The following is a 25,639-nucleotide window of genomic DNA, read 5'->3' on the forward strand; positions in this document are numbered from 1 at the left end:
AGACACTTAGGATATTTTGAGGACCTCCAGGAAGAGAAATCCACCTAAATTCATGGGTACAGTGGGTAAAATTTGGTGGGGAGTTGTCAGGCTTGCTATTTAACCTTGGGATAGCAGATAACAGAGGGAAACAAAGGCCAATCCAAAATCACTCGTGAAAATGCTCAGACAGACGTTAATTTTTTTTGTTCAAATATAGCATGACTCTGGGTTTTACAAGCATCCCCCAGAAAGCCAGTAAACACCCTTGCTGCCCCTGTGTAAATACTCGAACAGTAACTGGTTGAGAGCAGCCTGAGTTTGTAATCAAGAATAATCCTTTTTGAGATCATTTGATCACAAAAGAAAAAAAAAAAAAAAAAAAAAAACTTGTGCAGAAACACTGTGGAAAAGACTCTGAGACAGAACGAAAGATTACTGGGTGACATAAACTGTGAACTGTTTGAGGACACAACCCTTGAGTTATTGGATTCTGTGGGCTTGATGTTCTTCATTGTCTTTGAGCTGCAGACAACCCTGTCAGAGAAGGCTGGTACTGCGTCATATCATTTTTGTATGTTGACCTGTTAAATCAGCCTGGTGGGGGTCCCATGGACTTCCCTTCCAGTGTGGAAAAGGCCAGTTTTGCACCTAGAAAGCAAAGGCATTTTGGCATTCTTAACGGTCTATCGGTGTGTATACTCACTGGGCTCTCCTTTGAACAACAGCTTTCTGGTTCCTTCCTTAAGACATGAGCTAAATAACACTAGTTTTTTTATTAGTAAGAAAGTCATGATCGCCGCCCTCTTAAAAAAGTACCTCACTGTACAATTCTTTTACCCTTTCTCTGCTTAAAAATGCTTCTAATACACATTTAAAAATGCAATTCTGGTACGTATCTTTTAATTGGCAAGGCACAGGACCACTAATGCAAAAACAACTCAGATCAAGGCCCTACAACGGCCCTTCATGCAGCACACCAGCGTTCAGCATGTTCTGTGGAGTTGAATAAAATTTCTATATATGAAAGTCAATGTATTGTTCATCTTCGTAGAAGGCTATCACTACTGGAAAATCCACAAAATATAAGAATCAACTGTGCAACAAGAATAAAGTACAAGAAATGCGATCGGCTGCGAGCAGACCCAGAACGAGATCTTTCTGCAGCCCACTTGTCAGCGTCTCCATATTTGACAGGGCACTTGGCCTGCCCTTACCTCATGGGTCTCATCTAAGAAAGGAGATAATGAATTACTCCCGGAGTGCTAAACGATTAATAATTCTGTTGAAAGTAAATATTAATGCTAGCAGTTTTGTAAATTATAACCTCACAGTATGTAATTTCATGAGAATACAAACCATTTCTTAACTTAGTCCTTTATTTATGTAACCTTTGCTGTGTGTCACATTTCACCGATGGTAATAAAGGCAGGGAGAAAATACGGCCACTTTATTCTCTCTAATGATGGTAACCTGATGCTCCTCCAACCCGCACCATTCTCCTCCCAGTGAAATCTGTGTGTAAGGTGATACACAGTGTGTACAAATCTAATGAGAATCAGTAAGCCTTGTTTACCGTTATTGGAAAAGACTAAAAAAGACCAGCTAACATTTATTAGAACCAACCATATTCAGTGTTGAAAAATTAAACAGCTCTTTACAACTGAGACCTGGATTTACCCGTCCTGTAAGATGTGTCCTTATTCTATTAAAAGTTGATTCTCCACAACAACTTGAACTTCACCTGTGCCCTCTGCCCCAGATCATAGAGCACAAGTTAAAAAAGCTTCCCACCCTTTGTGTTCTGAGGAAAGTGTAACTGAAAGGACCACCCTTCTCTCTCATGCTGCAAGATAGGACTGTTAAAACCATAGACCCAAATGGCATCACTTGAGCCTGGCCAAGTCACCAAACCACGTTAATCCCTAACATAAGTGCAGTTTCAACCTCCCCCAGAAATGCAGTCTTAACCATCAGTCAGGGGTTTTCTGATCAGCATCAGTGAGGTAATCTGCCACAGGAGCCTCCTCAATCCCCCACAGGAAGGTGAGGTCATGTGCATAAGACCCCCTGCCCTTCCCATTAAGGGAAGGTGATCTTGCCTGAAACAATCCTTTCTTTTCTTATGCTAATAACTTCTTTGCCCTAGACTCCTTCCTATAAAAACTTCCCATTTTGTACAACTCCCAGGTGGCTTCCCTCTTCCTGCTAGATGCCATGCTGCTGGATTCATGAAAGCCCATCAGATCTTCAAATTTACTCAGCTGAATTTTGTTTTTTAACAGGATGCACGGCCACCCTTCCTCAGTGACTCAGGTAAGACCATCTCCATCCTCATCACAATTACCCTAAGACTTGCTAATGACACCCTAGTCTACCTGCCTCTGTAAAGCCCTGGGCTCCTTCCTATTCTTTGAGACATTCCTCACTAATGAAGATAACCCCTACAACAACAGTCTGCATACAAAAATCTTAATTGTCTTGTGCATTTTGTTTTTCACAGTTTTGGTGTGTGGCTCAGATGGGATTATTCCTGCTTCTTCATGGTCCCCGAGCACCACTCCTGACTGGTGATATATGGGCCCAACATTGAGTCCAGCTCCTGATTCTGTGCTCCAGACTCTTGTCCACTAATACCATGGCAAGAACTTGATTTTGATTCTTTTTGAGTATTTACTTGATTTCTGGTGCCAGCTTCCTTTGGTTTTATGATCTGTAAAGGGGATGATGGTTTATAGAGATCTTTTCTTTGTTGTGTGGAAAATAATAAAGAATCTGCCTTTTTAGTTTTTTCTGTTTATTTTTCTAGTTTGAGCTCAAGACTGTTAAGTATTTCATGCCACCAAGTAGATATCCAGACTGAGTTTTGTATTACCATGTTTATGCTTGAGCCACAAGTAAAATTCTAAAATTGAAATTACAAGCTCTGTGTCTCTATGCATATATGCCTGCAATTCACAGCTCTGAAATAAGCACATCATGAGATGTTACCAAATGAGATTATAGAATTTCTTAAAGTTTTATTGTAATCGGCTTAGAAAGAAGGACCTATAAATTGAATATTCCTAAAATCCCCAGAAATTAAGGAAAATGAACTCCCAGTATTTTCAACATTCAAAAAAAAAAAAAAAACTATTCTCATAGAAACCGAAATGTTTTAAAAATTCAAGTTCACATATTTTGGTAAATCTCTGGCAAGTAAGATTAGCTGAATATTTTTGGTTTATTAAAAATACCTATCTCTTCTCTGAGTTATCAGATATAAGTACAATAAAATAGTATATTTTTATTCTTCCTGTATATCTAATCTTACACAGGCTTACTGATTGAATAAGTAAGCATTACTTCTACTTACTGTTTAAGATTATGAAAAATGTAAATTTGTATTTAACTAAATTGAATCATTTTTTGACAAATTTTACTTTAACAGCAACTGTGTTTTACATTATGAAATCTTTAAGATAATTTCCAAGATATTTAGGTGACTTAAAACCTTCATTTAATGCTAAACTGAATTAATTAATGGATATTCATTAATCACTGCTTAGTAAGACAGAATACAGAAATTCTAACTAAGCATATACTTAGTAGCAATACTTTGAAAGAAATACAACTGTGCACATACATCTATTTTTCAAGAACAAGAATAGCTCTATCCTGAAGGGGCAGATTTTTAGTTCCTGAACCCAACTGCACTCTTCCAGCTTGTCGAAACCCCAAAAAGCTTTCTTTATGGGTTTTTAATAACTATCAACCTAGGTCCACTTGGGGATAGCCAACCATAAACCCACTGCATGTTAATATCTTACTAATATTATGAAATTATTTCTGACCCCGCAGAACCCCTGAGATTGGTCCTAAAGTGTCAGACTGTTTCAGAACACGAAAGGGCATCATAAAAGACAAAACGTGGAATGAACTTTGTCTTGGTTTATAATGTTTGAGTTTGAAAATCTACGACATGCGCAAAAACCTTATTAGCAAAGTACTGACAGGTTCATTTCCTTGGTTTACTGCTAACTGCTTTCATCTAAAATGTAAAGTGTCATTCATTCATTCATTCATTCATTTCTCCGTGTAACTTGTTTAGATAACAAAGGTTCTGTGTTTTACCAGAATAACCTCCTATGGTTTATGTTGACTTTACTGCTTCCTTGACTACTTAAGAAATCTAGTCATTTAAGAAACAGGTAAGGCATTTTAAAGCTATATTATCTCTATGTTTACTTGTAAAATCTTTTCTTGTCACTTTGATTAAGGAAATAATCAAGTATTGTTTCTAAGTAACCTATGACCCTCTCTTAATCAAGTGCTCGAAATTTCCTGACAACTTTTGATATTTTGCCATCCCACATTCAGATCCCTAAAGCTGTCTTTGAGATTTCCCAGAGACACCTGGAAAATCACAAAGATTTTTTTCTTACACCATATGAAAAGAGAGATGTTAGAAATAATTAGGTCAATGTGATTATGTTACTATTGATGAATTGTATGGGTAGAGTTACCATATCAGAAACCACAGTCATCCTCAAGCTAAATTTGTGTGAGTAAAATGTTATTAACACAGAGATACTTAGGTCCTACTCTAGACTCATAGAATCTCTTGATTTCACAATCTTGATATAGTCTTGGTCTACTCTGAGTACATGTTCAGGATATACATGTATATTATATCTAGGGTTATTTGTTATACCTGAAGACTTTTTTCTATATAGATTATGTTCTTCCATTTTTATAATTACGTGTAATATTCACTTTTCTTTGAAAACAGTGCTAATGATTATGCTTCTAGATGTTGATTCTAGCATTTCTGGTTGCCTTTGTCTTCATACTACAACAATGTTCCCCATCAGCTGCATTATTCTACTCTCGTCAGACCTCTCACTTTTGAAAGTTATCAGAGTTATCAGTAATACATTGGCCATAGCCATCTAGAACCTTTGTCACCTACAGGTCCTTATTTCACTGTGATGCTTCCTGACCAGCATTTGCAATCACCTATAGGCCAGAGTGACTTGTCTTCAAAAGAAAGACCCTCTTTAAAAGCCCATGGAAAAGGACTATGCCAAACAGTTCAGGTTCAGTGACCTGATGGCATCATTTAAACAATGCTGAGACCCCACCTGGGGACTCGGTCAGGATTTCCAGAATTCTAGTGGAGAAGCAGATAGACTCATGGCACTACTAACCCAAGATCAAGCAAAGTGAGAATTAATTACATAGGCCTAAATGAACTACTAAGGAAGGACTGTGGCTTTTATTTGGAATATTTTAATGTTCTACTTTCTGAACATAAGGAAGTCCTTGCTCTTCTTATGTTGTATCTTAAAACAATTTGGCAGATGAAGCTTTTGCAAAAACAAAGGACATATTTAGAAATGGTATCTGAGTCTCCCCGCCCAACCCCTCCAGAATTTGGGAACTCAATATTACTTAGTGTTCTTGCTTTCAGGGCAATATAATTTTTGCCTAGGTTCAAAAAGAATCTGTCTTCCTTGTTACCAGGGCATAACTGAAAAAACTGGTGAAGTAACCATGGCCTTGGCTGCAAGATCGTATTTGAGAATAATGTTCACTTAATCAACAACGACCAGACCCTTTCAAGGAACTAAGGCAGACTTCATGGCACCAATGCTTGCCCAAGCCCTCTTGGGAAAACAAGCCTGGTACCTGCCTACCAGGGTTCCCAACTTATAGATGAACAAGAAAGATCATTTTGTAGGGGCCCAAGAACTAGAGGATATGCTGGAGACCTCAGCAGAAAAGAATTTATGCAAATGTGTAGATACTGAAGGTGAAATCTGACATCAAGCTCTTGGCTTGGCTTCCTAGTCCCAAGAGGCTTTTAAATGTACAATCTAAGATTCCTTATGAAAACTTCCTGCAAACTATTCTTGCTACACCTATGTAAATAAATCTAATGAGACCAGTCTTATTTTGTGATCGTAAATAATCTCTCTTTGATTATTAGAGGAGGGACTATGGGAAAAAAAAAATTGTGTCTCTGTGGGAAACTATGCATTGTTTACACTACACCATTCCAGGATATCAGATCCTGGCCATGTTCACTGTCTGAGTTATTTTGCACCTCTTTGTATGCTGCAGGGAACTGACGGATGTGAAAACTCCCATTTTCTCCGGTAGAGATTCACTTGACTTCCTTCTCCCCTACAGAAAAACCAGTTTCCATCCCTACTTGCATATTGGCTCCATTCCTGTTGCCTTGCCCAAATTATCAATCCCTACCAAATTTCCAATTCATCTGGCTTCCTAAAATATCTGGCTACAACTTCTCAAACTCATGTTCCAGATTTTTCCCCACCTGATTCGGCATCACAAAGAACTAGCACCTGACTGCCCCGATCTGTGTCTGGACTCTAATGACCTTGAAACTGACCCTTCTGTCCAGGTTTGAAGAAACCCCGAGCACTGAAGCCCGTGTGACCACACATGAGCAAGATCCTCTCTGTACAGGCCACGAAAAAGTGGGGCACAAGGCTCAGGTTACGCATGCCTTTAAGGACAGGTAACCACACCTGGCTCGACACCGTCAAGACAATAAGCCATGCTGTAAAACTGAAAGATGATCACCAACCTCTGGGACCCACTGGACTGGTTCCCTTCAGGGCTCAGCTCCTGACTCTAGACTAGAATATAACCTTCTATATAAATTTCTGCCATTCCTTTTCATTTTAGGGATCCTTAGTTTAAGATGCCTGATCTCCAGGATGCTAAAACAACTGACATCTGCCATCACCTCTCAACAGACAGAACCAACACCAGCAAGCATCCTCAGGAGACTCATTTTTAGACTCTAGTTTGCCTCCAAGGTTATAATTGCCTCTCAGTTGTTCAGGGAGGAATGATACTCACTTTGAACAGATGTAACACCAGCAACATGAACGTCAAGCTCTGAGCTCCTGGAAAACAGGGCTGGTCCTCCCCCTGTGTTTGAAGAAAAGGCTAACCCTAAAGGACCACTTTGCTCCCCAAAAATCCAAGAAAAGACCCATCACCACCTTTTTCCTTCATGACTCAGATAAGACTGTCTTCATGCTTATTCTTGGTTCCCAAAGACTCCCTAATGACTCCCTTGCTTACCTGACTATGAAACCCCAGCTTTTGCCTTTGGTCTGAGCACTCCTCATTAAGCAATGATTTCTGTATTATAACACTCTGAATAAAATCATCTCCTTAACTGCCTAGTACATGTTGTCTTTCATATCTTCTAAACACTTTTTTTTTTTTTTTTTAACTCATGGGAACAGAGTTTGGATAAAGGTTACGGTTACTCAAGGAGCAATAATCTCATTAGATCTACTGAAGTTTTAATTTCAAATGTCAAGTTTACCCTCTTTGGTCAGTTTTGAATAAAAAGTGATGAAAAGATGAGAAATCCTTGAATAATAAATGGAAGCAGAATCATCCAATTCATAAGAAAAAATAATATAAGATACTAAATACTCATTTAATCTTTAAATACTAAATGAGCCAGAACAATTTATCAAGCACAAAACCAGAGGCTAGGGATACGATAAAAAGAGAATCCTGTTCTGGAGGGGGAAAATCTAAAGAAAAATGTGACCAAGCTAAGACTTTGAGAAGGAAAAGGAGTTTGGCAGATAGGGTAGGACAGATATCCTAGACAGGATGAACAAACAACGCAAAAAAATATTCGTGAAATTAGTGGGTCCATGGAGAATCTGAGAGTCATTTGTACAGATTCAACAAGATGTCAGTCATGAGTTCAATTTATAAAAGCTTCCTTAAGACAGCAAAGAGGATCATTTCGGGGAGAACTGTGAAAAGATAGGTAAGGTCAAAAGATACAATAATAAGGTATTGCAAAAAAAAAACAAAAAACAAAAAACAAAAAACCAGCCTGGATGAAAGAGGGTGGAGGTCATGGGTTTAACTGCATTCATCAGACATGAGAATAAACATGAGCGTAAAGCATGTATCTTAACATTCTAGTTATAAGTATGAAGATCTCAGCAATGAAAAAAAGTACGATAAAATTATATGGACAGACTGAAGAAAAGTTGAAATCTTTATCTTATTATTTGCGATATATTAATATACAACTAAACTTTCCCACTCTTCCACTACTCACATCTACTCACACATTCAAGGGTATCAATTATAGAATGCCTATTACAGAGAGAGAAAAAACAACTGTAGGGCTCTGTTCCTTAAAAAGGAGAAGCACTTGTCCAAATACAGCTACACAGCACCGAAGAGGAATCAAAACAAACACTGAAAGGCAATCCTGTGAAATAATCTACTGAACAGTGAGAAAAAAAAATCACAAATATAAAACACTGCATTTTAATTTCAGCAAAAGCATTTTCTGCAAGTTCTAAACCAGTGAGTGGTGGAAGAAAATATAAGTATTTAGGAAACAGTCTGATGGGTTTTGTTTTAGTATTATCAAGGGTAGGTCAAATTAAACAAACGTACCTGTTTTACTAGTGACAAAAACACTTTTAAAAGTTAAACATTCTTTGAAATGGGTTTTGGGTTTAGGTGCCATTTCATAAGTAACAGTGAAACATCTCCTAAAAAGGGAGTAAAATGAAATAATCAGCACATTTGCCAAGATTATTGATTCTGTATACTAGTAATATAGCTCACATACCTACAAGGGCACTACCAGAATCAGATGTTTACATGAACCTTTAATATAGCAAAAATAAAAAAGAGCAAATCAAATATGACAAGAGATAAATTTTGGAAAATGTCCTCAAATTGCTTCCTGAGGATATTCTATTCTCTAAATCCCTAGAAGCTGCATCATTTAAAGTGTCTTAAGAAACACTCACTCTGGATCCAAGAAAATGCAGGTTTCTTAAATGCGCAGCTCCCTAGATGTATGCTTTGTACTGCTGATAACCCTTTTTTAATCTGATGATAAATTCTATGGTCTAATGCTGGGTTCGCTGCAGAAAAATGGGGCAAAAAATCTTTAATTTTCTTTTATTAATCTTTTCATAACTTAACTGTCCTCCCTTATATCTTTTTTCCTTATGTGAAATTTGTTTTCCATTAGGAGGATCACAGAGACTTCATATTTCTAAAAAATATAATCCCTTTCTAAATACTCTCAAATAACACAGGAATAGTGATCAGTAATGCACCACTATCAACTCTGAATACTTACATATTGGAAAAGATTAATTTTTATAGTAAAAAAAAAAGAACAAGTATAGAGAAAATGTACAACCAAGGTATTCATCAATACCCAATTTGTTAAAAAAAAAAAGTAATACACACGTATCACCTCACTTATTGGGATGCTTTATCCCGCAAACTTAATATCTAAAACTAAAACCCCCTTTGAGTCCACATATATACACATCACCTGGCTCTGGGAGGCAGTGACGCTCTAAACACAATGAGGACACTGTTCCTGAGCGAATGTGTCCCCAAACTCCATATGGAGAAACTCTTCCCCCCAGTGTGATGGCATTTGGAGGTGGGGCCTTAGGGAGGCGAGGAGGTCATGAGGGTGGAGCCCTTATGTGTGGGATTCGTGCCCACACAAGAGTCCCCAGGGAGCAACCCTGCCCCTTGGGCCATGTGAGGACACAGGGGGCGAACCAGGAAGCGGGTCCTCACCAGACACCGAATCTGCCGGACCCTGATTCCGGCCTTCCAGCCTGCAGAACTGTGAGAAATAAACGTCTGTTGTTTACACGGCACCCAGTCTAGGGTGTTCTGTTACAGCAGCCCCCAGATGAAGATGCCGAATGCCAGACCTTGTGTTTACACAATCCGTTCTCCACTCAACGGTGAAACGGGGCCAGGGCAGGGAAAGCAAATATGAGTGTAGAACACCTTCATATTCTAGAAAAAGAGGTAGTACTTAAAGAAGAACGGAGTGTGTTGGAAGGACAGCGTGCAGGGCTCTCTCGCCGGCTGAATCTGGGAGTCCACACGGTATGTGGTGGGAGAAGGGGATCTAAAGGACATAAAGGAGGGCAGGGGAGTGGAGGGTTGGTCCTGGTCAGGTGCCGTCACTGCAGAGACAGTCACTGGGCTTCTGAGCCTGAACCCTTTGGTGTGACCTTGGAAAGAAACTCAATCACTGGAGTTTCACTCAAGTGAAACTCAATCACTGCTCAAATCACTTAAGTCTCAGTGAAGGGCAGAAGCTCCTTTCACAAACCACTCCAAATACAGCCCTAAACTGACCAAATCTGGCCCTTAGGAAGCAAATGGGATAAATGTGGGGGAACACAGGCAAATCCATGGGATTTCCAGGCTAGAGCTATTATTCAGAATCAAACACACACGCCTCTACCCTTGACCCACAGGGGTCACACCACAAACTGCAACCCTCCTCAACTGTCTCTGATTCCTAGTGTCCCAGGAATTGTGTCGCATTTTGTTAAATCCTCACCCAAAAAACTGGAATGACACAGTAAAAAAAAAAAAAAAAATCAAAAACAAAAACGAAAAGAAAATTAAAGAAAAAAGCCATAACCTAATCAATGTTGGGAAAGATCTCAGTGCCTTTTATTAAACGAGCAGAATTAGATTATAGCCAATGGATTTATTTAAAAGTAAAAAGTGGAAGACTTTTTTTTTTTTTTTTTTAATTTGAGAGAGAGAGAGAGAAAGAGAGAGAGAGCATGAGAGGGGGGAGGGTCAGAGGGAGAAGCAGGCTCCCCGCCGAGCAGGGAGCCTGATGTGGGACTGGATTGCAGGAGTCCAGGATCATGACCTGAGCCAAAGGCAGTCGCCTAACCAACTGAGCCACCCAGGTGCCCGGAAGACGTTTATGCAGAAAGATAAAACCGCTTACCTTCAAAAAAAAAAGAAAAGTTTTCAAAATTGAAAATCACTGATAATGAAACCAGAGTAAGAACTGCTCCAGACCAAGGCACTGCGGTTTGACAGCCATTCTATATTCTATTCTGTACTTTCACAGACTCATCACTGATACATTAACTAAATCTTAACTCACATCCAAAAGCCACAAAAGCATATGCCAAAATCTATTTGAAATGCCTCATATTTTATTTTTTCAACAAAGGCCATAATAATGCCTCATTGGTTTTGAGTTGTGGTTTTCTGTCACACTTGTAGTTAACCCCTTTCCTTCTCCATAACGGTGTTTTTACTTCTTTTTTAAAACTACTAAAGTATCCTGGATTAATACCCAATAATTTACAGCCCTAATATTATTTGGAAAGGAATACCTTTAAAAATGAGTAAGAAGACTTGAATAGACCTCCCAAAAGGAGCAGTAATAAATATCTTATCATTGGAGGGGGTTACTGTTCCCTCGGAGAAGACAAGAAAAACCTGCTTGGAACAGCCACCCACATTTATGGTGACACCCAGCCTTTTGGACGAGTGTACACAGCTATGCATCTCTCCATGTGTATGATCTATCCCATCTTAGGAGCACGGCACATGAGACAACTTGTCCCTTGTTCACACATGTCTCTGATGTCAGTGGAAATAGGCCGTAAGATTTGCAGGCCTCCCTGCCCCCCCAGCCCGCTTCCTTTCTTTGGTTCGCTCTTTGGCTTCGTCCTGAGGCTGAGGCATTTCCAGGAGATACATCCAGCCATAACAAAGCTCTGAGGAGCAGGAGAGCATTTCTTCCCAGGGCTATCTCGAGTGAGAAAACTCTTTTTCCAGAAACCTCCCAGTAAGACTTCCCTTCGCATCTCATTGGGCAGAAGTGAGTCATATTCCCAAACTAATTCCTGGTGAGAGGAACAGAGTAACTAACCATGATGAGCCTGGACTAATCGTCTGAACATCGAGTGGATGCGGGGGGGAGGTGGGGGCCGTGAGGTGGCGGGACGGGGATTAACACGTAGGTGTGCACACTTCCCTTCACGCTGACTGCCCAGCACAGAGTAAGCATTTTCACTGGGGAGACACAGGGTTGTGCGTCTTTGACTGATCGGCCGTGTCCTTTACTCACAAAGAGTCCGTTTGATTGATTTTTTTTTTTTATGTAAAGATTGAGATTTGCTACTTCAGCAAATTATTTCGTTTGAGTTTCTGCATATCTGAAAGAGATTAATTTGATTATTTCTAAACCTGGTTACCATGGTTTACTATCATTTAGCAAGCCTGCCTTAGAAACCAGCAGCCGGGACTATTTACACCTGGAATGCTCATCGCTTGCCTGCCTGGCACATCGGGAGCCTACCAGCAGCTCATGAACACATTGCTTCGAGTCTCCCCATGCGGGGCCTCACAGACATCCCCAGGTGGGGAAAGCACCACGCGGGCCTCTACCTTTTCGTGGCCCATGGTGACCACCGATGGCACAAGAGAACATGATTCAGAGCCATCCTGACTGTTCCTCATTTCCACCACTTCCAATCCAAAACAAAGCACACATTTTATAATGCACGCAAAATCCATTATTCTGTATTGAACACAGAAAACACAGTAAAGAGAGGGCGGTGCTCTTTGAAGATTCTTTTTTGATGTTTCTCATATAAATATTTTTTTCTCATATAACAAGAAAAAAAAAAATAACACACTAATGGGAGTCCAAAGCATTGTTACACCACAGAGAGGCAGCTGGTTTTCAGACAGCCTCGCAAAGTAACATCTGCCGGGGGACGCAACACCTGTCATAACGAGCGCATTCCCGTCACCGGCAACTCTGGTACACGTTGCCAAAAGCGATTTATCAAAGCAACCACAGGTCGTCATTTAAACACCCCTTAGAAATCAAGGGCACCTTCAATCTTTGTAAGCTCACCTATCAAATGATCTGCACTCAAAAGCCCTACACAGGGGATGAGTGCCTATCTGACTGCATACAACAGGTCTGAACAATGGGTAATTATTTACGGGGACATTTATAAAGGGTGTCATCCTCGAGGAAGTGTGGCAATTCCCCTAAGCGAGCAATAACAACATACTCATGCTGAATTTTCAAGAAACAAAATAAATATCACCTGTCATTTGGATGAGTCACTGCTATTTCAACTTGAAAGTTACACTTAAAAACAAAACAAGCCACAAGATTATATGCTTCCAGCCAAGTCCACTATCTAGTGGCAAACAGCCAAAGTCCTGGAATTACTGCAAATGGTAGAAGTACATTCATAAAATATCAGAGTCTTCAGTAGAGCAGTGAAGTGCTCACTCAGGGGCCTCTCAGAGGAGAGACGCTATTAGGGAAAATAATCAGTTTTCAAAAAAAGTGGCTCACACAGCCCATTTTCTCTATTCAGGAAGGCTTCTACGTCCCTCCAGCTCTCTTCATCCCTGTCCCTAGACAGACTCTCCTCTCTTCATTCCATCCTCTAGCTTCCTCCACTGCAAGCTTCCTTCTTGAGAGAAGCCAATGAGCTACGGTTCCCTCTCTACCACCTCCACGCTAAAGGCACGATCAGAACTCTCTGAAACATTCTAGCCAGCACCTCCGTGTGACGGCAAAATAGAAGACTCAATTTAAATAGAAGACTCAATCTAAAAAGAGGTCATAGTGCTCAAGAATGGCAGCTCTAGGTGGTAACAATTAGCACGTTACATAGAGCTTCCATAGGTCCATTAGTAGATCTGGGTTATTTTCAGATGGTTCTAATGATATTAGGGAAAAAACAAAAAACAAAAAATGAAGTATTTGTTTATAACTCTGAGGAAGCAAATCACCAAAACGCAAATCACTGACTACAAAACCCACGCCTTCTGCTCCCTGGCTGAGGTGACAGGGGACAATTTCCCACTAAGGCCTCAAAGAGATGCAGCTCTAACAGAGCTTCTCACCAGCACAGTTGGCCATCATTTCAGAGCCATGTGGGGAAGGTTTAAAAAAAAAAAAAAAGCCCAAATCTCCTCCCCCCTCTGCCCAGAGATCCTATTTTGGCCCAGGCCTGACTGTGGTCTATAAATCCAGGGAGAGACATCGTGTGGAACATCCTGGAATTTGGAAGGCCATTTTAATTAAAGACACATGGCAGCCTCTGGGGAGTAGGAAAGTGAGCAAGGACAGTGACAGAGACCCACCGGGCCAACCGTGAGTCACAGCTGCAGAACAAGGGACAGTCAATATGTGGGCGTCCCTGTCACCCACACTTGTGCTGGGAACACTAGCTAACATTCATTGAGTGCCTCTATATATCAGATACCGTCGTTAACAGTGCGTATTTCAACACATTTAACTGGCATAAAACTTCTGAGATTGGCACTATTATTATGCCTGTTTTATGTATGAGGAAGCAGAGACACAGAAATACTAAGTAACTAATTCAATGTGATAGAACCAATAATGGAGCGGAGCTGGGATCTGAACACAGGTCTGGCTCAGGAATCAATGCTTTTAGGAAAAACATACTATAGTGCAAAACCTTCCTACTTTCATGATACAAGACTATTTTACAAGTTTAGGAAGACTACTCAAAAACAAATGAGGGACATTAAGATGATTATGACATTGTGTGATGGCTAAAGCACCAGAAATGGCATAGCATGTTCACTCAAAAATCAGAAAGGAAATGCATCCCTTATTGACTCAGCAAATACTTACTGAACACCTCTTTTGTGTGTGGTACTCAGTACTATAAGAGGAATAGGACATAGTCTGTGTCCTTAGGGGCTTTTACCCTGGTAGAAATGTCAGAATAAGCAATTATTGGAACATATGCAAGCTATTACTCATCATTTGTCCTCTATCTAAGAAACTTGTAGAAATTAAAGCATTTGTGATCTGGTGTGCAGGGTCTTTTCTTTCTCTCTTTTTCTTCTTCATCTTTTTTTTTAACCACTGTCAAAATAAGTATACTCGTATATTATGAGGTACTGGGGCCTTCGTTTCCCTCTAAGCCTCCAAGCTAACGAAAGGCAGCTAAAACGTTTCTGGGCTCCGACCCACAGCTTGTTCCCTAATGGGACACCCTTGCTTGGCAGAGGTGGCTCCCAAATGTGGTTTTATAACACAGCCACTTGTGAAAAGCCATCCAGGGGATGATTTACCTTAAAAGAAAAATTTTGCTGAGGATAATAATATTTTGAACAACAACAAAAATGACAGAAGTCGTAGAATAAACGAAAAAAACTTTGGAGAAAAAGAATTTTCATATGTTTACCATAGGACTAGGATTCATCTTATATATAGCTTCTTCAGACTCTTTGTCTGACAATATTAAGCAAGCAACAGAAAACAGGTTCAAATTGCTCATAACATGTTATATTTCACCATCTGAAAAGATGGGAGAAATATGTCTCCTTGTCATTAATGTACATATTATAAGATTATAGAAGTCATGAAATTGCCTAACTGGATTCTCAAAATAAAAGAGGTTCAACGAATTTATAAACATGTATTTAAAGTAAGAATTCTAAAAAAGATAGTTTCCCACTGATTTACAAATTGACTTTTCCCAATAAAAATGGGTACTAAACCAAAAAACCTCCAATGATAGTTATTGTTCTGAGATTCTATAAATCTTTATTGAATTCTTTTTGTTATCAGTATTCAAGAGATGTTTTACTGTGTCTTGCAAACAGTAACTTAAATGTTCATCTTAAAAATCCTTGCCATTGACTTAGTTTCTCACTGCTCTGTTCTCAGAAAAGGATTTATTCTGTGTCCACCTTGGTTGTTTTTTTTTGGTGTTGTTTTTTAATGGCTGTTAAAATTCACTCATTATTTCCAGGAATGGTAGACTGAGTAGTTCAGAACAACCTCCCCACTGTGAATAATCAGTAAAGCTGACAAGATACAAGCAAACAAGCAAACACCAGCTATCTGAAGGTACAGATGAGCTGATGAGACAGTGAATCACGGAAGGGGACACCTTCAGAGGTGATAAGATACAAGCAAACAAGCAAACACCAGCTATCTGAAGGTACAGATGAGCTGATGAGACAGTGAATCACAGAAGGGGACAACTTCAGAGGTGAGCCAGCATCGGAAGGCCATTTTCCCTAGGGGATAGTTGGCCTCACAGAGTTAGAAGCCTGACCTCAAATCATCTCAATTCCTGGTACGAAGATAAATCAAAAATAACCAGGCATATGAGAGGAACACATGACTGAAAACAAAGAGAAACAACAGATTACAAACACAGAAACTAAATGGAGCTAGAAAATGGAGTTATCTGGTAGAGACTTCAAAATAAATGTGTTTATTGTGCTGAAAGAAAGACAAGATTAATAATTTTGGCAGAGGACTGGAAAGGATAAAAAGACATCCAAATAGAATTATGAGAACTGAAAAATACAATAAATGGAATGTAAAAACTAAATTTATGTTTACCATCAGAACAGACATATAAAGAGGGAAAGGCAGAATGGAAAAGAAATAAATAGAAAATATCCAGAATGATATGAGGAGATACATAAGGACAGAAATTTGAAAAGCCATGAGGCAGGGCGCCTGTGTGGCTCAGTCAGTTAAGCATCTGACTCTTGGTTTCAGCTCAGGTCATGATCTCAGGGTCCTGAGATCAAACCCCACATCGGCTCCATACCCAGTGGGATTCTCTCTCTTGGGATTCTCTCTCCCTCTCTCTCTCTCTCTGTCTCCCTCTGACACTTTCAACCCCTGCTCACACACACAATTTCTCTCTCTCAAAAAAATAAAATAAAATAAAATAGAAATAAAAATAGGAGATGACCTGAATAGACATTTCTCCAAAGAAGACATCCAGATGGCCACCAGACACATGAAAAGATGCTCAACATCACTGATAATCAAGGAAATGCAGATTAACCACAATGAGATATCACCTCACACCTGTCAGAATGACTAGAATCAAAAAGAAATAACAAGTGTTGGCAAAGATGTAGAGGAAAAGGAACCCTTGTGCACTGTGGGTGGGACTGTCACTGTGGAAAACAGTATGGCGGGCTCCTCAAAAAATTAAAAATAAAGATACCATATGATCCAGTAATCCCACTCCTATGTATTTACCTGAAGAAAACAAAAACACTAACTCAAAAAGATATATGCACCCATGGGTTTATTGCAGCATTATTTACGATAGCCAAGATTTGGAAGCAACCCAACTGTCACCGATAGATGAATGTATAAAGAAGATACAGTATATATATAAACAATGGAATACTACTCCCGCATAAAAAAGGATGAGATCTTGCCATTTGCAATGACATGGACAGAGCTGGAGGGCGTTATGCTAAGTGAAATAAGTCAGACAGAGAGAGACAAATACCATATGATTTCACTTATATGTGGAATCTAAAAAAGAAAACTAATCAAACAAACAAACAAAAACAGAAACAGACCCATAAATACAGAGAACAGGTGGCTGCCAAAGGGGAAGGGGGTGGAAGGATGAGCAAACTGGATGAAGGGGAGTGGGAGATACAGGCTTCCTGTCACGGGATGAATAAGTCAGTAGTTGAAAGGTACGCACAGGGAACACAGTCAATGGGAGCGTGTGTGGTGACAGATGGCAGCTACACTCGGGTGGCGAGCACAGCATAATGCATACAGTTGTCAAATCACTATGTTGTACACCTAAAACTAATGTTTCAGGGAAATAAACAGTGTGTGCCAACTATTCTTCAATAAAAAAAAGACCAAAATATAAATTTTTGAAAATAATGTAAAAAAATAAGTATTTTCAAAACAAAAGTTAAAACAAATATGAGCAAGTGACATAACTAAATTTATTAAACTATTTTTGTTCCTGAGCCTGCCAGTTAAAGGCATGTATACATTATTCTGTATTCTTTTCCCTTTTGACCACTTACTTGTTTTTTAATATCCATGACAGTGACACCACCCTACACTCCCCACTTGTGTAGCATTTATCACTCGATGCATACAATACTGCTGCGAAGGGTAAGTCACACAGGTGGTGTTCTCCCATTTTAGGGGCCCTTTAAGGCGAGAGGCTTCCTAAGAATGAAGGGGCAATGCTCCCATCCAGGATGCATGTCTCTAACCCATGTTCTTCCACAGACCCAGTTCAAGGTGATCATCAGGCAGAAGCCAGGCAAGGTCAAACGTCTGAAATATTAACTTCCAAGTTAAACCACATGCTTTGTGATCAGATAGGGTGAAGGGTTTTTATGGTAATAAGTAATCAGTGTTTACTGGGCACTGTCTCTTTTTTTTTTAAATACAGGCATAATATCAAGAAAGAGATGAGTTGGTATACCTGTTACCCTAAGAAAATACCCATGGGAGGGTGAGAAGTGGGTACATAATATCACAAAGCATGGCAGTCTAAAGTAGGGTGTGTATGGACTGCCACAGAGTGCTTCAGAAGGAGCAGGGCATAAACAGTAGTGCATCAGCCGAATAAATGTCAAAAGGTGTTTGCTTCTTCCCAAAGGAAAGAGGTGAAGTGGCCATACAGCAATTAGGAAGAAAACGAGGACACAGGGAAGCAAACATAAATGCAGCCAGAGGGTCACTGGCTTTCGACAAAGGGGCAGGTGCAGAAAGCTGTGACAGGTGCAGGGACGTTCGCGACAGCCGGAGCACAGGACCCCAGCTGCCTGGAGTCACTTACACCACTCACATGTGAGGGGACTGTGACAATTTCTCTCCCTACAGATCTACTGCTCTACCTGACAGGTGATTCTTTCCATTTGGGAAGTCCTTTTTTGTTTTTTGGTTTTTTGTTTTTTTTTTTTTTTTTTTTTTCTGAGACAACCCAGAATACATCGGTAAAGAAATCAAAGTTGCTGCCACTTATAACAGACGTTCATGGAATCTGTAATTTTAAACGTCTCTAACCATTGCCAGCATAAGGAAGGTGTCCCTGTTCCTCTTCCTCAGGTAGAGGATCCGCTGCTCGTGTTTGGCCGAAGACCAGGATGCCCCAGTGCCCTCTATGTGGTATCCTTGCTTCCTTTCGGATTGTTCCTTGTTCATCAGGGCCGTCTTCCCACCGTGTGGAAATCAGGTTTCACTATATTATGCTTTCCCGGCCTTGTATGAATGAGGCGTAAGATAGTGAGTGGCTGATTTTAAATTTAAGCCATGAGGGCGGATGCAGAGGAATCAGAAATGTCAAGTCCTCCGTACATTATTCACGTACGTGTGCTGCGTGAAGAGAGCAAGCGCTACAGCTTCACGAGCTGAAGCACAAAGCAACAGGCACCTTTCACTCCGATGGCTTGAAGTCAAACCTTCATTAGCTCACAAATGAACAAGGTTTGGGTTCTTCCCCTCCTACCCAGTGAGTGTTTATTCAGATTATAAAACAACAATTGTTGGCGCAACAGACACCCTCTGCTTGAGAGAAGCTGTTGGCGTTTTTATAGCAAGAACTGCATTGGCAAAGTGGTGGCAAAGCTCATTCTACCAATATTAACCGTCTGTCCTGAATGTGACCGATGCTCTCAGTTTCATGTCAGAGTTCTCCAACATCCACCCATAATTAATTTTTTAAATAAAATACAAGTTGGACAGACTAGTTTAAGTGACATTAATCCAGAGTCGAAGATTATGATGGAGTAGCATTGGAAAGTTTAAAATAATATTTTCACACACCAACCTTTTGGGCTCTCCCTCTTTTCTTCGATTCTTCATGAGGTCTGGTGAGGTCCTTACAGGCTTCTAATGAGCCATCTAAAACATCATGCCTCGTTGGTCCGTTTTTAACACCTGAAATCCAAGAGGATTTGAAGATTATTTAGAACTTTACATGGACTGAATACTAATGCAACTTAAGCAAAATAAAGATTAATTTATGCATACTGGTAAGATGAAAGTACTAGTCCTTTTAAATATACATTGCATACTTGCTCTGGGAGGTCTGTTCAGAACTTTGCGTTTATTCCACTACAATGTCCCCAGCAATTCACTTAACTCAAGGGTCAGAAACAATTTTTGCCTGTCAGGTGACAATGAACCAGTTCTACAGTATCCCATTTGTCCAGTGGATAATGCAAGAAAATGTATGCCCAAAACTTAGGCACTATTCCATCTCCAATTTTTAGATTTTCACATAATGATCAAAAACGAACTCAGAGAAAGCAGTTCTGTGTTAGAGGAAATAAGTAATCTCAGCTTTGGGGTCAGATTTACTCTAGAAAACAGTCTTCAGTACAGTACAAAGCTTTAGGTTTCAACCTACAAGTGACAGATGATTCTATTCCCCACAAATTTCCACCTCCGACCAGCATCTTGCCATGAAGACATACAAACCAAAAAGAAGACATTCGTCAGGTGAAATGTGGTTTCATTAGATGCTGAACAGTATAGAAATCCTACGTAACCCACAATGAAGTATGAAATGTCTGCTTTGAATCTGCTACTCATCTCTCTTTCCTCCCAAAATAGTTTGCCTATTATATGACTTAGTTGGTATTTTGAAGGAAGACTAAGAATACCAGCCATCACGTATATGGTCTCAACAGAATAATGCATAAAAGGCAAATAGCAGCCTAGGGGACACTCATGTCCTAGACATATCAAAGTGATGGCGAGCCACTCCACACAACCCACCATCAACATCATCCAACTAGTCAGTCACAGATGCTTTTATCAACAATGTCTAATAATCAGGGGTTACCCACTGGAGATGCAGAGATACACAAACACCGATCCTACTCTTAGGGAGTTTACAACCCAATAGACAGCGTAGACATTGAAAGTGAATATAATACAAGGCAAAAATACACTACATGCCAACAGAAACTAAAAATCATACATCATGAGAACGACTGCTTTGCGAATACTTCAAATAAAATAGGATGCTCTAATAAAAGAGGTAAGATTAATTTTGGAGGGCCTGATTTAAAAGTTTTAACTCTTCTTTCAAAAAACAGGATGTGTATGTCCAAACTCATTAAGTTGTTACATGAAATGTGTGCAATTTTTTTGCATACCAATTACATACCAATAAAGCTTAAAAAAATAAAAACAAAATAGGATTCCTGTTAAGTGAAAACAAAATGCACAACAATGGTTAAATATTTTCTTGAATTCAAACTACTTGTTGTTATTTGCAGCTTGGACCCTAAAGGTATGTTAAGGTCAGGTTCTGAATGACCTTATACTAAACCCTAATACTAAATCCGTTTTGGAGGTACTCAAACCAATCACATGCTGACCCCACTGTCTCCTCGGTGATCTTTAATATTTGAGGTATATTCCACTTCTCTCCCAGCAAGCTAACCACAGACCTTACTGAGGAGATGGGCTACTGGACATGTATTCTGAAATTGATAGTCTGTTCTAAGATCCAGCTATGCTAAGCTTCTTTTACTCATTTCGGAGGTAAGAGTATCTATCTATCTATGCATTACTTTCCACTACATTCCACAATCACTGTTTGAAAACGCTTAGAACTTCTAATTTCTAGGGCAGGATATGGATACAATGTTTCTCATCTTTAAGATCTAAGATTACAAGTAATTAGAATATTAGAATAAATATTAATTATACCCACCATTCATTTAAAAAAATCTAAATGTTTACTCAAAGCAAGAATATAGAAAAATAAGAAAAGTAGAGGACTACAGATATAATTTGGAATCCAATGCACTCCTGTTAATGCACCATGAGTAAGTTTCCTGCTTGCTAGTGGGTCCATGTCGAAAAAGATTGTCATAGCCACCTGCCTCAGTTCTAGCCGGGAATAGGTTGTGAAGCATTTTGTAAACATAAAGATCTAAAAAATGTATCATAACCTCTTAAAACTTAAGACTAATATTACTAATGATATCTTCATGTTTTCTCACATTATGTAATCACAAAATGATACGAGTACAGATGTTCCTCAACTTAAGATGAGTTATGTCCAGGTAAATGCATTCATTCGAAGTTGAAAATATTGGAAGTCAAAATGCGCTTAATACACCTAACCTACCGAGCATCATAGCTTAGCCTAGCCTACGTTAACTGTGCTCAGAACACTTAAAAGAGGCTACATTTAGGCAATGTTACCTAACATACAGCCTATTTTATAATTAAGTGTTGACTCTCTCATATAATTTAATGAATACTGTACCAAAAGTGACAAATAGAATGGTTGTATGAGGAAAGGAGGGTTGTCAGCGTGTCGGTTATCAACCGTCATGACTGCGTGGCGGCCTGGGAGCTAGGGCTTGCTGCTGCTGCCCAGCATCACAAGACAGTATGGAAAGAGCATTATACTGCATATCCACGGGGTATACGCCGCATATCACCTGCCCCAGGAAAGATGCAAATTCAAAATTCCAAGTACAGTTTCTACTGAGCGCATATTGCTGCTGCACCATAGTAAAGTCAAAAAATTATTAGGTCGAATCATCATGAGTTGGGAATCCCCTGAATTATGTGGTTATGTAAAACAGCATCTTGCAAACTCATCTGCAGCAATTTGCTACTATGCTTCCTTTAAGGATGTTTCAGTAAACCACAAGCAACTGAAAATGCAAAGTAACTGTAAAAGCTAGTAGGACAGAGCGGCCAGATTTGATTACTTGCCACAGCCCAGCAACAAATACTTCCTCTCCATCTTCCCACTGGCCCACCTCTGATGACTCTTGCTGTTTGCTTCAAGTGCTACAGTTTCTCAAGGTGGTCATCAGCTCTCCTCTCACATCCCAAGGGTGGTCTCAACATGTTCCATAACGTCATCCCGTACTCAACAGTCCCAACTCCATGTCTCTTGCCAAGAGGTGTGTCCCAGCAAGGGTATAATTTGATATATCCAACTACCTAACAGACCTCCATCTTGAATGTCGCAGAGAAATTTCAAACAACACACCCCTGGTCCCTGTTTGATGAATGTTATCAGCCATCTACGGGTCAAGGTTGAAAATCCTAGACTCCTGTCCCTCCCTTCATTGTCATTCCAACTTCATGATACAAGTGATTCCCTTAGTTTTCAAAAAACGGTCAGAGAGAAGAGACCCTCACAGCCCCAAAACTTTTACTGTTAAATTATACTTCCTGAGATTTCATCAATTAGAAATTTGTTTGGGTTAACAATATCATCATATGCAAATACATCCAGGAAGGTTGGAAAGCGAACTCGTTCACTTCTCAGTGTGAATTAGTTAAATCACTACCTCCACTCACCTAACAGGGATGAGCAGGATTAAGAGGTGGTTTTGATACTAAGTGACTCTTGGAGGCAAAACCACGCTAAGGCAGCATAAAGACATACTAACCTAAGTGCTAGGAAAGGGAGAGAGGTGAAAAAAAAAAAAAAAAAAAAAAAATGGGTAGAGAGACTTAAGAAATGTCCTTAAGACAAACTTGGTCCATGTCGATACTGTGCTCAGGGAAGAAATGCACTCTTATTTCCAACATCTATCCCCCTGCATATCCTACTTTTCTACTTCCAAGACAGAATTAAGACTAACACTAGTACTAGTAATACATCTAAACACTCAGGATTCATTGGTACAAAACATTAAAACACTCTGCAAGATCAACTGTTATCAATGATGAAAAGGTTTCTGAAGGCTGATTTAAGAATCCATATATTTAACATGTAAAAGCATATCCCAAAACTTAACAATATCTCACCAGGTAATTTCTTCTGAGTCCCTAAAATCTGAATAATGAGTTATTTAAGAACAACATAGAATGTAAAATCTTAAGACGGTAGAAAAAGCCTTAAAAGACTCTTAGGAAAAATCCTTTCCATATATACTTTTGGGATTTGAGATACATGCAAGTTATTTATGTGTTCTATACAAACAAAACTCAGCTAACCAAAGGAAAAAAAAAATATATATATATATATATTCATCTAATAAAATATGAATTCAAAAATAAATCTGGGGCACCTGGGTGGCTCAGATGGTTGGGCGTCTGCCTTCGGCTCAGGTCATGATCCCAGGGTCCTGGGATTGAGCCCCACATCGGGCTCCTGGCTCAGCGGGGAGCCTGCTTCTCCCTCTCTGTCTGCCTCTCCCCCTGCTCATGCTCTCTCTTTCTGTCTGTATCTCTGTGTCTCAAATGAATAAATAAAATCTTAAAAAAAAAAAAAAAAAATTAAAAAAAAAAATCTAATTATGATCACCAAAAGATGTGGAATATTTTCCTTTATAATCACTGTAGAGATCATTAAAATGCGATTTTAATATGTAAACTCGTTTTAATACTATATAACCTTTACCACTGGAGCAACATCTTTCAAATTCCCCAATACTTGCATATGATTTATCTTGACTGTATCTTCCCTAAGCTCTGTTAAGGGAAAGGGATAGAGCTTCATATCAACCTTAACTCCCCCTGTATTTATGCCAATACCTTGGACATTGTAGGTGAACAGCAAACATATTAATGAATAAATGAAATAGATGAACAAATCAATCAAATAATGAATAGATTGTGACACCTTCCTTGTAGCCAGTCTTCCGGTTAAGGCTGACCAACCTACGCTGAGCTGTTGGGATTGCTCACCTACAGTGAGTAGACTGGCAGGTTGTGGAGAAAAGGCTTGAGAGAAATACTCTTCTCAATACAACACTTGTGTATTACTTGAATTGTCAAAAGATTCAATCATTACTCTTCAATTTAAAATATTTAAGAAATACATATATAGGTATGCCTAGTTACTTGGTACAATAGTTACTTCACACTTTCTCTTGAAGAAATACTCAGAATATGCAAAATATTGAATAAGAATATCTAAATGCCTATGACTGGATGGGCTTCAGTTCTTATTAAATATTTTTTTAAGATTTTATTTATTTATTTGACAGAGAGAGAGCACACAGCAGGGGGAGCAGCAGAGAGTGAGGGAGAAGCAGGATCCCCACTAAGCAGGGAGATGGATTCAGGGCTAGATCCCAGGACCCGGGGATCATGACCCGAGCTGAAGGCAGATACTTAACCAACTGAGCCACCCAGGCGTCCCCTTACTGAGCCATATTAATCATTCTCTAAGCAATAGTACTATTCATCATGCTTTTCCTGTGAAGCCAGGATGAAGCCTCATAGTCCTTCCCAACCCAGAGCTACAGGCAGTGACCACTGAGCAAGGGAAGTCAGACAGACACCATGTGTCTATCACAGGGAGGAATGCACTAAGAACAGCATCGTATCATGAAGGCTGTGAGGTAATTTAAAATACGTGCTTCAGCATAGACAGTATGATACGAGTATGTGTGCTAATTCGCCTCCATCCAAAACAGCCACTGCCGGAGTGCTCAGTTAACAGGTTAACAAATACCACACTCAAGAGACAACTCCCAGAAATCCCTCTGCCCAATTGTTCTTAGACGTTTTGCTAACTGGCAAAATGGATCAAAGAAATGAGCTATAATTGGTGACGTCATCAGTTTGTTAATCAGCATAATGCATGTCAGAAATGTTTCTCCAGTTAAATTCATGGACTCAAGAAAACTGGAATTGACTAATATATTACAGGGGATCCCTCTCCCCACGCATGAATAACCCAGCATGAGCCGCAGCTGGTATCCCTGGGGGTGACATCCAAGACTTGATCCCTAAACGGCCCTATGAGAAACGGCAGGGTCAAAGGATATATGGTGGCCTGATGCTGACAAGTTTACAGAAATATAACCCTAGAATTTTCTCTGTGCTAGTACACCTTTCAGATAAGGCATGGAGGGTTCGCCTGAAGGACAACACCTGGGACTTCAGCATACAGGTCTGTCTTGTGGGCAGCTCTCCCTCTGCTTCCCAGTAGATGTTTAACGTCTGTGTGTCTGAGACCAGAAGAGTCTAGTCTAACCTTCATCAAACTCCAATAATTGGTGACTACTCCCTATGAAAAGGAATCTATAG

At 39.7% G+C, this 25,639-nt stretch overlaps 1 protein-coding gene across 4 annotated transcripts in view; it reads right to left on the reverse strand.

Annotated features, from left to right (window-relative positions):
* MCPH1 (microcephalin 1) overlaps window positions 1-25,639 on the reverse strand; it is a 249,414-nt gene that overhangs the window by 165,317 nt on the left and 58,458 nt on the right. For 3 of the 4 annotated variants that reach the window (XM_032413720.1, XM_032413721.1, XM_032413722.1), the window contains one exon: window positions 19,440-19,549. In XM_032413720.1, the coding sequence (XP_032269611.1) occupies window positions 19,440-19,549 (110 nt within the window). Of the gene's footprint in view, window positions 1-8,439; window positions 8,538-19,439; window positions 19,550-25,639 lie in introns of all 4 variants that reach the window. The other variant, XR_004300582.1, reaches the window with a different exon arrangement.

Source organism: Phoca vitulina, unplaced genomic scaffold (assembly GCF_004348235.1).
Source record: "Phoca vitulina isolate PV1807 unplaced genomic scaffold, GSC_HSeal_1.0 scaffold15, whole genome shotgun sequence".
Taxonomy (NCBI): Eukaryota; Metazoa; Chordata; class Mammalia; order Carnivora; family Phocidae; genus Phoca; species Phoca vitulina.